The 15,085-nt window shown below is 45.9% G+C and overlaps 1 protein-coding gene across 2 annotated transcripts; it reads left to right on the top strand.

Annotated features, from left to right (window-relative positions):
- The first annotated feature begins 10,120 nt into the window (after positions 1-10,120).
- LRATD1 (LRAT domain containing 1) lies at positions 10,121-14,731 on the top strand. 2 transcript variants are annotated; one of them, XM_015111698.3, is made up of 2 exons: positions 10,121-10,434; positions 11,378-14,631. In XM_015111698.3, the coding sequence occupies exon 2, from the start codon at positions 11,414-11,416 to the stop codon at positions 12,290-12,292; it is 879 nt and encodes a 292-aa protein (XP_014967184.1). In that variant the 5' UTR covers positions 10,121-10,434; positions 11,378-11,413; the 3' UTR covers positions 12,293-14,631.
- The last annotated feature ends 354 nt before the right edge of the window (positions 14,732-15,085 follow it).

Raw genomic sequence — 15,085 nt, 5'->3', positions numbered from 1 at the left:
TGGGAATACAATTCAAGATGAGATGTGGATGGGGACACAGAACCAAACCATATCATTCTGTCCCTGCCCCCTCCCAAATCTCATGTCCTCGAATTTCAAAACCAATCATGCCTTCCTATCACTCCCCCAAAGTCTTAACTCATTTCAGCATTAACTCAAAAGGCCATAGTCCAAAGTCTTATCTGAGACAAGGCAAGTCCCTTCCGCCTATGAGCCTGTAAAGTCAAAAGCAAGTTAGTTACTTCCTAGATACAATGGGGGTACAGGCATTGGAAAAATACAGCCATTCCAAATAGCAGAAATTGGCCAAAACAAGGGAGCTACAGGCCCCATCCAAGTCTGAAATCCAGCAGTATGCAAACTAAGAAACAGGCCCTTACCACAAACCAACTGGGCCCACACTTCATCTTGGACCTCTAGCCTTAAAAACTGTGAGAATAAGTTTCTATTGTTTAACACAGGCAGTCTATGGTATTTTTAAAGCAGCACAAATGGGCTAAGACACCTGGTCTCTTACCACATCCCCTTTGGTGGTCTCCCTGCCTCTGGCTTCTTTCTTCTTTAATATAAACTTGACACTATGGGCCCAGGGTATGCCATGAGGACCCCTTTCTGACTTGATTCATGCCTACTTCACATTCTACCAATATCAAACCACTTTGTGTTTTTGTGAAAATATCACATTTTTTATGACTCTTGAAATTTATATATGCTGCTCCTCGTAGCTGAAAGGACTTTCCACTCTTTCCTAGTCAGAAAAATTCTATTTATTCTATAAAACTTCTTTATAAAATAGCCTCCTCCTTATCTCTTCCAGAGTTAATAATTCCCTCCTCTGTGCTTTTAAAAAGTTTTATTGCTTCCATTAGTTTGCATTTGTTCATATCTTAGCCACCCCTCCACATATAATGTGAGCTCCACTGGGAATAGTGAATGTGTCTTCTGCACCTTTGCAACCCAGGTCTAAGTCCTATGTCTGATTCACAGGACAAGCTTAATAAATGCTTTGAAATCAAATGTGAAAGTTAATATTATGGATAGTATCTAAGGTAGATTCTAAATCAAATATTTAAGCTTATTACTATGTGCTCTAGAGTAATAATAATGAAATACTACAGAATGTTAAAAAAGGAGGAATATAGAAAAAGAAAATGTTATTGACTCAGTAGGGTAGGATTCTTTAAAAAGACCTGATAGTGACCAGGCGTGGTGGCTCATGCCTGTAATCACAGCACTTTGGGAGGGTGAGGTGGGCGGATCACCTGAGGTCAGGAGTTTGAGATCAGCCTGGCCAAGAGGTCAGGAGTTCAAAACCAGCCTGGCCAACATGGCGAAACCCCGTCTCTACTAAAAATACAATAATTAGCCAGGCGTGCGAGCAAATGCCTGTAATCCCAGCTACTTGGGAGACTGAGGTGGGAGAATCGCTTGAACCCAGAGGTTGCAGAGGTTGTAGTGAGCCAAGATCACACCATGTTACACTCTAGCCTGGATAACAAGACCAAGACTCCTTCTCAAAAAAAAAAAAAAAAAAGGCCTGATAGTTACTAACACCTTATTCTGGGTTAGATGCTGTGCTAAGTGTTTTACTATATTATTTTACTTAATACTCATCAAAACCTCTTAAGGAAAAATACTATTATTCATATTTGAAAGATGAATAAACTGAGACACGTAGGAACGTAGGAACTAGGCATCTTCCCTAAAACCATACTGTGAATAAGTAGGTGAGTCATAATTTGAATCCAGGCACTCAGAATAGAACCCTCAGACTAAAGCTGACCTATGGCAGGAGAACCAGCTCAGACACTAGGATCAAAGGCAAAGACTCAGAGAACAATTAAGACAATATTAGAGCAAGAGGGATGAGGGAAAGGAAACATGAGGACATGCGTAAATTGAGCTCCTTGCTTTTGGTAATTTAGAAATGGGCTGAGAATTTGCTGGTAGGAGTGGCATGTTAAGTACACGTTTTAAAGAAAAACCATACTTTATTGATTATGTGCTATGTCTGTAGTTAGGTTCATTTTGACAACTTGCAAACAAATAAATACCTCATTATGATAAAGATAATTACTAAGCAAGGAAAACTAAATAAATCATCATTGGTAGCTATAAAAATGTGCCATGACACCAGAAATAAACACCTAGAAGAATAAGTGAAACACATATCTAAGCAGACACTTTACTGCTTTAAATAAGCACATATCTACTTTTTAAAAAAAATATGAAGTTATCTCTATCAATCAGCAATGCATTTATTGCAAGTTTTCCATAGATTCCCTACCTTGTGCTATTGGTTGTAGGAAAATTTAACTAAGAAGGAGGAGGTAGGTAGAGGAAATAGAAAAAGAGAGAGAGAAAGCACCTTTGACTCCAAAAGCTATCACTATCAATTCAAATTCATTTGTACTCAACCAATGTGTATTAAACTTCCACCTTGTATCATGGATAGTGCTCAATGATGGAAATACTGGTGGGAACATCACAGACACAGTCCCTCCCCTAAAAAGCTCACAGTCTCATAGTGGATACAGACACAGAGCTAGGTAGTGACAATATAACAGGGAAAGAACAGAGAACGGTGGGACCACCTAGCAGGGTACCCAAGGCAGATTTTCTAAGTGAGAGAAGGCTACCAGGAGGAGGTGAAATCTAAATGGAGATGAAGAAAGAATTTTTTTTGTCAAAAGAAGATTGGAAGAAAGAATCTCAGCAGAGGAAATATAAGCAGTAACACAAGAAACAGCACAGGCTCTCAATGAGGCAGAGAATAGTTAAAACCAAACAAATAGGCCAGACACGATGGCTCATGCCTGTAATCCCCGCACTTTAGGAGGCTGACGCAGGTGGATCACTTGAGGTGAGGAGTTCATGTTCAGCCTAGCCAACATGGTGAAACCCTGTCTCTACTAAAAATACAAAAATTAGCTGGGAGTAGTGGTGGGCGCCTGTAATCCCAGCTACTCCAGAGGCTGAGGCATGAGAATCGCTGGAACCTGGGAGGTTGAGGTTGGAGTGAGCCAAGGTCATGCCACTGCACTCCAGCCTGGGTGACAGAGCAAGACTTTGCCTCAAAAACAAACAAACAAGCTTAATCAGAAAGGCTGAAGCAAGAAGCAAGAGGGGTGGGTAGCAAAAGATGAGGTGGAGCAGTAAACAAGGGCAAGATCATGAATCTGCCATATGGTTGTTCAATATTTTCCTGAGGGCAACTGAAAGTTACTGAGAGTTTCAAGCAGGGAAGTGACCTAAAAAATGCACATTTTAGAAATCACTCTGTATACAGTACAGGGAGATGACTATGGGGAACAACAACGTTGGGGTTGGGGGAATAATTCGTAGTCAGCTGCAGCAATGTAGATGGGAGTGCCTGGTGCCTGGGACTAAGGTGAGCTGTAGGAAGGGACTAAAGGGGACAGATGAGAAAGACTATGCATAAGGGAGACGTAACAAGAGTTGGACATGGCCATATGTAGCCCGGGGTAAGGGAAAAGTGATAGATAATGCCCAGGCACTGGCTTGCAAAACTGGGAGGGCAACAGTGCCTATTAGCAAAATGAAAGACAAAAAGAAAAGCAAAAGAAGTGCTCAGAGCTTGGTACATCCTGGCCTTTCCACGTCTGTGGAATAGCCACAAGGATGTGTCTTCTAGGCAGTTGGATATTTGGGTCTATAGTTCCATTAGGGAGTTATCAGATAGGCATGGGATGAAAGCCAAAGAAGCAGACAAGATCGCCTTCAATATGACTTTTCAAAAGCCAGTCAATGAGGATGCATTGAGAAGAGCACCTGGAAACAGAAGAAGTCCTGAAGAAAACCACTATTGAAAGAAGTTAAAGGAAATGAGTCCACAAAATGTTGTAAGATGAATAGCCAGAGAGGTTGAAGGAAACCAGGAAAGTGACTGTAGTACAATGGAAGGAAAGGAAGAGCCTAGCTCAACAAGGAAGAAGTTATTGTCTGTGCACGTGCTTCTCAGAAATCAAGTAAGGTAAGAACCCAAAACCATCCATCACATTCAATGCTGATGATATCACTGGTCCCCTTGGTGAGAGCTGCTCAGTGATGGAGCGATGGCTGCACAAGACAGCCTGTGTTGGGTTGGGATAAACTGCAAGATGGGAGAGTATCCCAAGGAAGAGGTACACTTAGGAGACGTTTTTAAGATGTGAGAGACAAATATGATTCCATGCAACTGGGAAGCAGTTAGGAGAATAGGTGGAGTTATATACGAAGGTGGAGAGAAGGGGTTATTAAAAGTGTGAGGTTCTTGAGAGGGCACAAACAGGTGGCATTCAGAGCCCAGGCTGATGGACTTGTCTTTGCCAGGATGGGGCCAGCAAAGGCACTAATAAAAGGGCAATCCAGAAGCAACACAAAGAGCATAAAAGTTACTCTTTGCAGAGACAGAACCAAGGTTTTCATAATCGGTCAGTCAGTAGCCTAAAAGGGAATTTGACTCCTAGGACCAGAAAGTTTTCCTGTTTAATGCAGGTTTCTGCTCTAACCACAGCCTATGAGCACAGTGGGCCAGGGCACAGGAGTTTGAGCAAGGAGAAAAAAAGATAAATCCTCAGCTCTACCATACACCTGCAATATGACTTTTAAACAAGCCACTTGACTTCACAATGCAAACTGATACCTTTATTTACCAGCTTAGTAAGAGCAAGTCTAAAATGAGCCTCAGTGCTGTTGAAATGAACCAGAGGATGTCTAGAGAATGAAATTCCAAGTATTTATTAAGTGCCTACTCCTCAAGGGCTATTGCTGTACTTAAGAAGAATTTTCTTTTTTTTTTTTTTTTTTTTTTTTTTACATTTGAGTAGCATTTGACTTGTAATTACTGTGCGGCATCCAAAATGCCTGGAAAGACTGTTCAGAATGCAAATTTCCTAGCGCCAATCCTGAGATTAAGTTTCAGTAGCTTGGGGATAGAGCCTGGGAATCTGCATTTTTATCAGGTTCCCTGATGATGCTAGAGGACTATCTGGAAAACCAACACTATACATCACATAGCACACCTTCCCACACATTGTCTGATTTAATACATGTGTTAGGCATCGAAGCATTCAAATTAGTGAAAGCTGAAACAAACGCAAATACTGACACCTAACTAAATAAAACAGAGACCGTTATTCATGTGCGCATTGAGTCAGGCAAGGTGTATTTACTGAGTGCACACTGCACCAAAACCTATACTTGGCAAAGGGAATATAGACTTGAACTAGATTTTGCACTTTTCTTCAAATATTCTTTAGTCTATTAATAAAGAAAAAGAGGAAAGTCAACCCATGATGCCAGCTCAATCTGATAAGTGTTTTCACAAATTTCTGACACATCTTGTGTCCAATACACACATGGTGCTATGGAAGCATAAAGGAGGGTCTCAAATAGAGTGGGCTGAGGGGACAGATAGATTGGAGGGGCTGACACTTGGAGGGGTTATAAATTTTGAGTGGAGGTTAGATCAGACAGGCAGGGAAAGGCATTCCAGAGAAAAGGAAGAGCAAGCAGTGTGTCTGTAATAGTGACCCATGCCTACCCAGGGAAGTTCAACCATCACTAATATGGGGAAGTGGGCCCACACAAAAGGCATGAACTCTCCTAAAATCGGGAGAGGACACAGAGAAAAATGAATGCTAGGTGACGATATCTTTGTATAATCCACCTAAAAGAAAATATTAAACCAATTAGTGCTAAAGGTTTTGCCCAGGGAGCATTCATGAGTCTTTAATGGTTCAATGAAAAGAAGTCACGAAAGACACTTTAATACGAACACTCAGTTACGGGAAAGAAATTAGAAAACATGCAAAAGTGGAAGTCAAACTTGGAAGAGGTCACTGAAGAAGAAATTGATAGCCAGAGTGTCAATACATGCATGCAGGTTAAGGGGAGCAGGATACCAGCTGCAAGGAGTTTACTGGGAGGGATTTCCCAGGCCATTTTTGTGGTCTATAAAAGTAGAAAGCAGGCAAGATGTGTAGAGAGCTGGGTAAGTTAAGTCACATGGAAGCTGTGAAAATTTCTAGAACAAATAGTAGGGAGATATGGGGTAGTACCTAGAGGGGACAGATGTGTTCATTAGTTATTTCTTTACATTCTAGGTGATGTGAACCTGCTGAAATGCTGTAGGGATTCCAGGCAAGTTAGCTTGACAGTGAGAACAGATACAAAGAGAGGAGGAGGTGTGTGTGTGTTGGGGGGAGGGGTAGCGAGAGGATTTTTATTGTTCTGAGAGAGGTCTAAAATGAAGGAGAGTATATCAGTCAGTACAGGCTAACTGCTATAATAAATAACCACACAATTTTGGAGTGACTTAACCCAAGAAGATTTATTTCTTCACAGTCCAATGCAGTTTTCTTGGGAGGGGAAATTATCAGCTCTACACAGTCATTCAGGAGCCCTGGCCTTCTTCCTTCTAGTGGCGCCTCCATCTATTAGATCCTAGGAGTCCTACCATGAATCCTCTACAAACAGCCAAATGGCAAAAGAAAGCTCTGGAAGATTGTGTTAATAGTTTCAGTTTCAGGAGCGGCACCTGGGAGTGGCTTATTCTACTTCCACCCACATTCCATTCGCCAGAACTCAATCACAGGGCACAGGGCAAACGACTGCAGGCATGCTGGGACTTGTCATTTAGCTGGATGCCCAGAAGGAAGGAAAATGGGATTGGTGAAGCCATATCACCAACTCGAATCCAGATGGATACAGAGTATTCTCTAGCTCAGATCGGGGGGTATATTAACTGCCTAGGGAGACGGAACAGTTTGATTCATTAAAGTATAAAGTGGGACATGTAATTTTCCTGAACCCTTACTCCAGGGCCAATTTTAAAGGATGACAGTTTGAGCCAAGGACCTGTTCAGTAAAATCTGGAGAACAGTTTTTCGTATAGTGCCAAAGAAGCAACAAAGAGAGAGAGAGAGAGAGAGAGAGAATACACCAGATGGCACTAGCAGAAAAGATCACATATATTTGACTGACTCCTAATCACTCCCCATAACTTTTTTCCCATACAAATTCCTCACACCAGGAAATGTTCGTTTAAAACGATTAAAAATCCTTCAGGGAACCCCTGCCCCACTCCCTACCACCACATGATTAGCCCGGGGGGCTCACACGCTGAAATCTATACAGAGATTTAGGTCTCAGAGTATTTGAAGGATAGGCAGGGCTCTCACCACCTTAACACAGAAGCAGTCCTACACCCCAGTCAAGGAACCTTGGACACTATCTATTGCTACCTTTTGCCTGAGGCAAAGGAGAAAGAGAACTGCACAGCTGTCTTAAACAAGTAGGGTATGAGACCTCTGTCTTCCACCAAGAAATATAATAAGATAGCCTTGACTGAAAGCTCACTGTGTGTCAGACACTATGCTTACATGTATGAACTCACAACAATTCAGTGAGGTAGCCACTGTTATTATCTCTTTTTTACAGATAAGGAAGTTTCCTGATGCCCACAAAGGTTCAATAACTGACTCGAGGTTACCCAGCAATAAATGTTGAAAAAGAGTTCAAATTAGTTGGCTTTCAGAGTTTGTGTTTTGGACAACTATATTCTACTTTTGATAGCACTGTATTTTCTCATTGTAAACGCAGGCAGGATGGAGTAGAAAATAAAAGTCAAAACGATTTGAAAACAATATTTTGTGATGAACATAAAACGTTTTCTACAATCAGCAGCCCTCATTCGATTGGTATATTTCTTACTTTATTATCTGATAATTGCCAAAAGATGACAAAGTGTAGATGTATTTTCCTTAGTTTACTTTTAGCTCCCTTTATTTCAAGCCTCACAGTCAATGTGTTCCCTGCCTTATGTTTCAAGGCGGCTCCAGGTTCTTTTTCCTCCCATGTGATTACAAAAGCAGTTAGTCTTTTAGCCTAGCAGGGGGAATGAGAGGAAAGGGAGAGGCAAAAATTTTTAAACTTTAGGCACTGTATCTCCAATAACTGACAACATTTTATCTTAATTATGCTTTATAGTATTGGAATACTAAACAAAGAGGAACGACCTGCTTACTCTGTAGTCTGGAGCAGAATGAAACAGAACACATAGGACAGAACACAGCAAATGAGCTGTAAATGTTTGTGCACAAGGTTTGATCTTGGGGATGGAGGGAGGATTTTTTTAAGTTATTCAAATTCTGAGTTGCTTTCAAAGAGTTCTTCTTAGACGTCAATAATAAATTCTTCAGATACCCTTATCCCAGACAGCCCTGAAGTCCAGTTTGTAACAAGACCAATAACTCACTTCTTGATCTCTAAAGCTGCTTGTTCAATTCTCTTGACTTCAGAGCCAAAATGAGTTGTTTATTACTTACGGCAAGTATTAAAAAGGCCATCTCAACCTGTGGTCAGTTCCATGAATGACAACTTGTTTTCTGATAACTTGCAAGCACATGGACAATAGCCAAATTTCTAAAAAGATTTAGGTACATCAAATGTATACAGATGATCACTTAAAACCCTTTTTTCCAGTAATATTTTAGCATCTAATTTGATAAATCACTGCATTTGGAGGCTGTGGGGGTGTACAGAGACCTTCAGAAAGTAAACATAAACTGGAGGCTTAGTGGTGTGAAGATATTCAAGCAGAAACGTCTAGCAAAGAAAAAGGGGGGTTGTAATATGGATCAGTCTCCATGTAACCTTGAGCCAATCAGCTAACTTCTCTGGAACACCAGTTTCTCATTTTTGGAAACAAGATTTTATGCAATAAACACTATAATCTAGTGAAAGACTGGATCTGGTATCCCATAGGCTTGGATGGATTGCTGGCATTAGTATTGGAGATTTTGTTTCCCTGTTTGTTACAATTCGGATGAATAATGATTAAATTGTCTACTTAATTTATTCTTACGTGCCTGCCCACGTATAAGTGGTCAATACAGGCTGTTTCCATTTTTACAATTGCTGATGGAACCCACTGCATGGCTAGCATTGGGAAAGAGGCCCAGAATACAAGGTTGTGCAGAATGCAAGTCTACTCTCAACGAATTCATTTTGTAGGGAAGAGGTGGGGGGTTCAACTAGGAAGCATCAACTTCCTCACTGGGAAAGAAAAGAGGCTTCATAGAAAAGCTGCTGGAGTCCACGCTTAAAGATGAGTAGCGTTGGGACCAGAACCAGATGTCTAAGAACTCTTTGAGGCTTAATGTTAGGAAGTTTTGAAACGATTGGTCTAGAATGTTGTATATACGAAGTTCATTTTTTCAACACCCAATATTCAGAACACATTCATTCATTAACTTGCCATCCAGAAATGTAATCATTAACTACTGCTGGACCCCCTTTTCCCACAAAACCAAGCAAAACTTGCTTATTAGGAATCCCAATTCTGAGGTTTGGAAAACACTTTTACGACCTACTCTCTGCTTGCATGTATGAACTCATACACATGAGTTGTGAGGTATTCCTCTTCTAGTCAGAAAATTGGAGGCCAATATCATAGGCACAGCCGGGGACTGGCCAAAGCTCAGGCTTTTTTTTGAGTGGCATTTGACACCAAACTCCTTTTAAACCGGGCATGAGCTCTGGGTCAGCAGCCTCACTCCAGTCAAAGAAGAGGAGCCAAACTTCGCAGAAGCAATTTCAAAGACGTCTGGGAAAGGGTCTTTGATCCAAGGACCAGCCTAGGGGCCATCAGGAACCAAGGCTCTGGGGGATCCCAGCAGGGCCCAGGCGCCCGCCTCCAACAATGTCGCTGCCTGCCCCGGACCGCTCGCAGTGCCTGGGCCACACTGGGGTGTCCTGGGGTTTCTTCTCCATACCTAGACTCAGCTTCGCCGCCCGAGTCTGTCTTCCTGGAACACGGAACGCGGGCGGACTGTGTTCTCAGTCACAATCAGCTCGCATGACCTGGGGGCGCGGGCGCAAGCTTGCAGCAGCGGCTGGCAGAAAGCGCCGCGCACCCCGCCTGTGCGCACACCTCCGCTCCCGGAGGCGGCGCGCGGTCGGGTGTGCGTGGGACGGGGCGGGGCGGAGCGGAGCTCACTGGAGGCCCGCCCCTGCTCCCCTCCCCCGCCGGCGGAGATTGACAGGGCTCGGGCACCCGCCCCAACCAATGAGCGCGTCCTGGGGCGGGCCCTGGAACCGGCTGCTCCGGCTACTTAGAGTCGTCGGCGCGGCGGTGGGAAAGCAGAGCCGAGCCGGGACTGTCCAGTGGGAGCAGGCGGGCCGGCCAGCGCAGACCTGGTGGCGCACGGGCGCCGCACTGCACGGTTCAGCGAGGGGTAGAGCGGAGCCGCAGCCCCACGCGCAGCCCAGGACCCACTCGCCACCGCCGCTTCCGCAGCACCCATGGGGACCACGAGACTTTAAAGGAGTTTGGGGTTTCGGGAGCAGGGAAATCACGGGTAGGGAGAAGCGGCTTTCTTTGCCTTGGAAACGGTTTTTCTTCGTCCGATTGTTTGGATCCTGTGCTGGGTAGGAGGGAAAGGGGTCTTTGGGCTAAAAGTGGACCTCTCTACACACACATGCTCCCACCCACACCCACACACATACACTGCACAGGCTTTCTCCATCCTTCCCCTGCCTCTTTGTTAGGTTATTTTAGACAGAGCAGCCTCGCCCTGGCGCAGTCCGATTGGCCCTGATGGGGACAAGGCAAGAGAAGTAAGGGGCAGAGTGCACCTGCCGGTGAGGGCAGGTGTGCCCGGGTGCTTGGGCGTACGTGCAACGGCGAGCGTGCAAGTGTGGAGCTGAAATTGTGTACGAATGTGTGGGGTCTAAGTGTGCCAGTGTGTCGTCGCGAAGGTTTGCCATTGTGGGTGTATGTGACATTATACACCAGTATACCAGCTTGCCAGTGTCTGGACTCCCAATTGTCCAAAATGTTGCTGGTGTCAACTGAATGCCTGAGAATGTGTCCGATTGTCATTGTGCGAGCCACTGTAAGGGGAGGAAGGCAACCTAGTGCAAAACTGGGAGGTGGGCTGGAGAGGGTGGGGACAGAAATGGGAGCTTAGCTTGCTCCCAGCTCACTGGCCTTAGGCTCCCTTCTCCCTTTCAGCCCACCCCTCCGTCCTTCCTGGGCGTCCGTCTCCCACGCTGCCACAGTCAGCGCTGTCCTCCCCACTGGGACCCCGCAAGCTCTCCAGCCAGCCTGGGTGTTTTCTTCTGGGAGTTGGACCGGGTTCCCGGAAGGGGTCGGAGGCTATGTCGTGGCATCTGCTCTCGCCGGACCGGTGGCGGCTTCTCTGCCCCTCCTAGCCTGGGGGAGTCACGGAGGACGGGGCCGGAAAGGGTGACCCCGGTGAGGGCACGTAGGCGAGCCAGCAGGTCCCAGGGGCACTGCACGTCTTGGGGAGGGACACAGAAAGGGGCAGCCAGGACTCTGACGGTGTCTCTGTCTCTCTGTGCCTCGCAGATCCCCGCTCCTGGCCCTCACCTCGCCACCTCATTGATGGGCAACCAACTGGACCGCATCACCCACCTCAACTACAGCGAGTTGCCCACAGGGGACCCGTCGGGGATTGAGAAGGACGAACTGCGGGTCGGGGTCGCCTACTTCTTTTCGGATGATGAGGAAGACCTGGACGAACGCGGGCAGCCCGACAAGTTTGGCGTGAAGGCCCCCCCGGGTTGCACCCCCTGCCCGGAGAGCCCCAGCCGCCACCACCACCACCTGCTGCACCAGCTGGTCCTCAACGAGACTCAGTTTTCCGCCTTTCGGGGCCAGGAATGCATCTTTTCCAAAGTGAGCGGCGGGCCTCAGGGCGCCGACCTGAGCGTCTACGCGGTCACCGCGCTGCCAGCGCTCTGCGAACCCGGAGACCTGCTGGAGCTGCTGTGGCTGCAGCCCGCCCCGGAGCCGCCCGCGCCCGCCCCGCACTGGGCCGTCTACGTGGGCGGCGGGCAGATCATCCACCTGCACCAAGGCGAGATCCGCCAGGACAGCCTATACGAGGCGGGCGCGGCCAACGTGGGCCGGGTGGTGAATAGCTGGTACCGCTACCGCCCGCTGGTGGCCGAGCTGGTGGTGCAGAACGCCTGCGGCCACCTGGGCCTCAAGAGCGAGGAGATCTGCTGGACGAACTCGGAGAGCTTCGCCGCCTGGTGCCGCTTTGGCAAGCGGGAGTTCAAGGCGGGAGGGGAGGTGCCGGCCGGCACGCAATCCCCGCAGCAGCAGTACTATCTCAAGGTGCACCTGGGAGAGAACAAGGTCCACACCGCCAGGTTTCACAGCCTGGAAGACCTCATCCGCGAGAAGCGCCGCATCGACGCCAGCGGCCGCCTGCGAGTGCTCCAGGAGCTCGCCGACCTCGTGGACGACAAGGAGTAGCCGCCTAGGGGCTGCCAGCCCCTCTGCCTCCCCACACTTCGCTCCCTTCCCTTCCCCGCACCCGGACTTCGCAGTTGGCGGTTCTCAACCCCTGCCCCCGAAGCGCGTCCGTTGCGGGTGTCCCGGGCCCGGGCTGCACCCCCGCACCCCCCAGCCAGCGGCAGGCAGTCTCAGGAACTGCCCCAGGGCCGAAAGGGCGCCGCTGCGCGCGCCTGGCCGACAGCCACGGTGGTAGTGACGGTGCTGGGAGACCCCGCGTGCGCTTTCCCCTTGAGATGTAAACCGGGAACGGAAAAGGGGCTGAGGGGAGAAAGGATATGGCGTCCCCCACGAGTCCACGGCCAGTGACTGTGGCCCGACCCGAAAACGACCCTCTTCTCAAAAGGGACCATCACCGCCCCGAGCGCGTGCACAGAGACCGGTCGGAGGCGAGAATTGGTCTTTTCAGGGCACAGTTCAGCTCCTCTGTGGATGCGTCCCCAGATCGCAGGATTTCCAAGAAATCGAGCCTGTCCCTTGTGCACTTGGGAATAATTCCCCAAGACAGCACTTCGGGATTCCGGGTTATCCTGAGGCTGCCCGGGACTTTTCCAGCTCTCCAGCCCCAGGTCTCCTGACATTGTGTTCCAGGCTGCGGGCTAAGCCAGACAGTGTTTGCCTCCCGTTCTTTCCACCGAGGGAAGCGAACGCCACCCCCACCCGCCTTTGCCTCCAAGTCTCCCTCGCTGGCGAAGGGAAGCCGACCTGGTCCCGGGAGGAAGATGGCGCAGCGATTTCGGTGAGGACAGCCGGCCCCGCCCCCGACAAGGAGCTCCCTCGTTCACCTGGTGTCTGGGAACTTGAATGTGTGAAGGGCGCTTATTGTTCTGAACCCTTGATTGCTCCCTCCTCGGGCTGCGTTTCAAAAATAGTCATATTTTTAAAGGAGTTGGAGGAGAGGGAGGGGGAGGACATGGCACCATTCCAGAAACCAGCATTATTACAACACCATAGCCAGTATATTTAGTTTGGCTTTTCCTAACATAGAAATCTTCAAAGGTGGGGCAGTGGAAATAAAGTTTTAAAAATGAGAGAGCAGTTTTCCAACTATGTCAACAAAGCCTATCGTGTTGATGTTTTTATTGACCATTTTAGCAACATGCTAATAAAATTTCAAATTGAAATTTTTATTTTCATGGCTTTAATCCATGATAGTTTAAATATTGGGGGCCATTAAGAGTGGATGTAGCTAAGAGCTTAGCTAACATTGCCTTTTCACTCTATTTTTCTCAAATATTATAAGAATTCTGTTTTTGAATATTGTTAATTTTTTGGCTTTCAACAGCAGCCCTAGTAATGGTGGAGTTGTTAATTAATGTGTATATTGTACTGAATTTCTGTCAGTTAAGGGGTTCACTGCTTTGGTGGAAATTGGTGGAAATTGCTAGCAGGTTCCATGATGTTTATTTTCTCCATGTTGTATATCATTACCATTTCACATTTGCATTTCTATTTTTCTTCCTCTCCTCCTGATCTCCTTAAAAATGAATCTAGAGTTGGTGGCTTTTTTCCCCTCCTCTTTAGCCAGTTCCACAGTTCAGTTCTTCCTGAAAACAGGGAAGAACTTGTAGGATCAGGCAAATGTGTGTTTTTCAAAAACTTAGGGCTGGGTGTGAAACCCCTTCTGTGGACAAGGATTTGTAAACTTCTCTCCTCCCGCTGTGGCCCCAGCCTAACTGATAGTTACTTGATTCAGTGTGTTAGACACTTATAGCATCTATGTCTCTTTCAAGGGAATTTGTCAAATAATGCTGTTTAACTAATTGTTGCAAGCAATTGCATATTAACAGCTGTGATTTGATTGGACAGCAAGTATTATGGCCAAAGCCAGTTTCTTGGCATTTCAAAAATAATGCAATAAAAACTAGTTGAGGTTAGCTGAGACTGGAAATGCCTTTTTCATGGTACATGATTCACTTCTATTTTTTCTTTCTTTTTCTTTTTTTTTTCTTTGGTTTTCATCCTGGATTCATCCCCTGATCTTAAATCAAAAGGTCAGATCAATGAAATATGAACTAAAGTATTTTTCTTAAGCCTATTGAGTGATTTATTTTTTAAAAAAAAATGTTTAAACGCATATGCTTTTCTTTCAGCACAAACAACAGCAAAACTTTTGTAATAACTAACTTACATTTGCATGTATGAAGAACTGAAAGTCATTTATTTCCCTTTTTCCTCTTTCAAATAACAGGTGGCAGATCATAAAATGAATTCTTTATTGTATCTACACACTCCACATTCTTTACTGTGTCCTACTACTGTATCTTGGCTCCCTGCTGTATTAAACACCATCTTAAGCACTTGTTCCTGCAGACTCCTTCTTGACATTTTGTCTTCCACCTCAAAGTCACTCAAAGGGTGGGACTCATCAAAAGAAAGGAGTTAGTCTCTACCACACCGAATACTAAGATTTATTTCCTCTGATGGTACACAGATTTCTCCCTCACTAAGAGGGTCACTCTCATAGAGGAAATGTCTTGTCAGTTTTATACTTGCTAAGGCTAGACTGACAATAAAAATGAGTTGGGCAGTTCAATTAGGATTCGTTACTATATTGGCCTATAAAGGATTGGGTTGATGATAATACCTCTACAAATATGCAATAACAAAACAATAGTTATGAAAGAAACTTGAAAGTTTTGCAAGGTTTCTCATATTCCTGTTGAAATTATCATTTATTATCTCTTTGTCAATGTTAGTAAGGTAACCCATGACAGAATAATTTGAGTGATAGTTCATGATGCAGAGGATATG

This window comes from Macaca mulatta, chromosome 13 (genome assembly GCF_049350105.2).
Source record: "Macaca mulatta isolate MMU2019108-1 chromosome 13, T2T-MMU8v2.0, whole genome shotgun sequence".
Lineage (NCBI taxonomy): Eukaryota > Metazoa > Chordata > Mammalia > Primates > Cercopithecidae > Macaca > Macaca mulatta.
The sequence above is the reverse complement of the archived record's forward strand: the minus strand, read 5'-3'. Positions and strand labels throughout refer to the sequence as shown.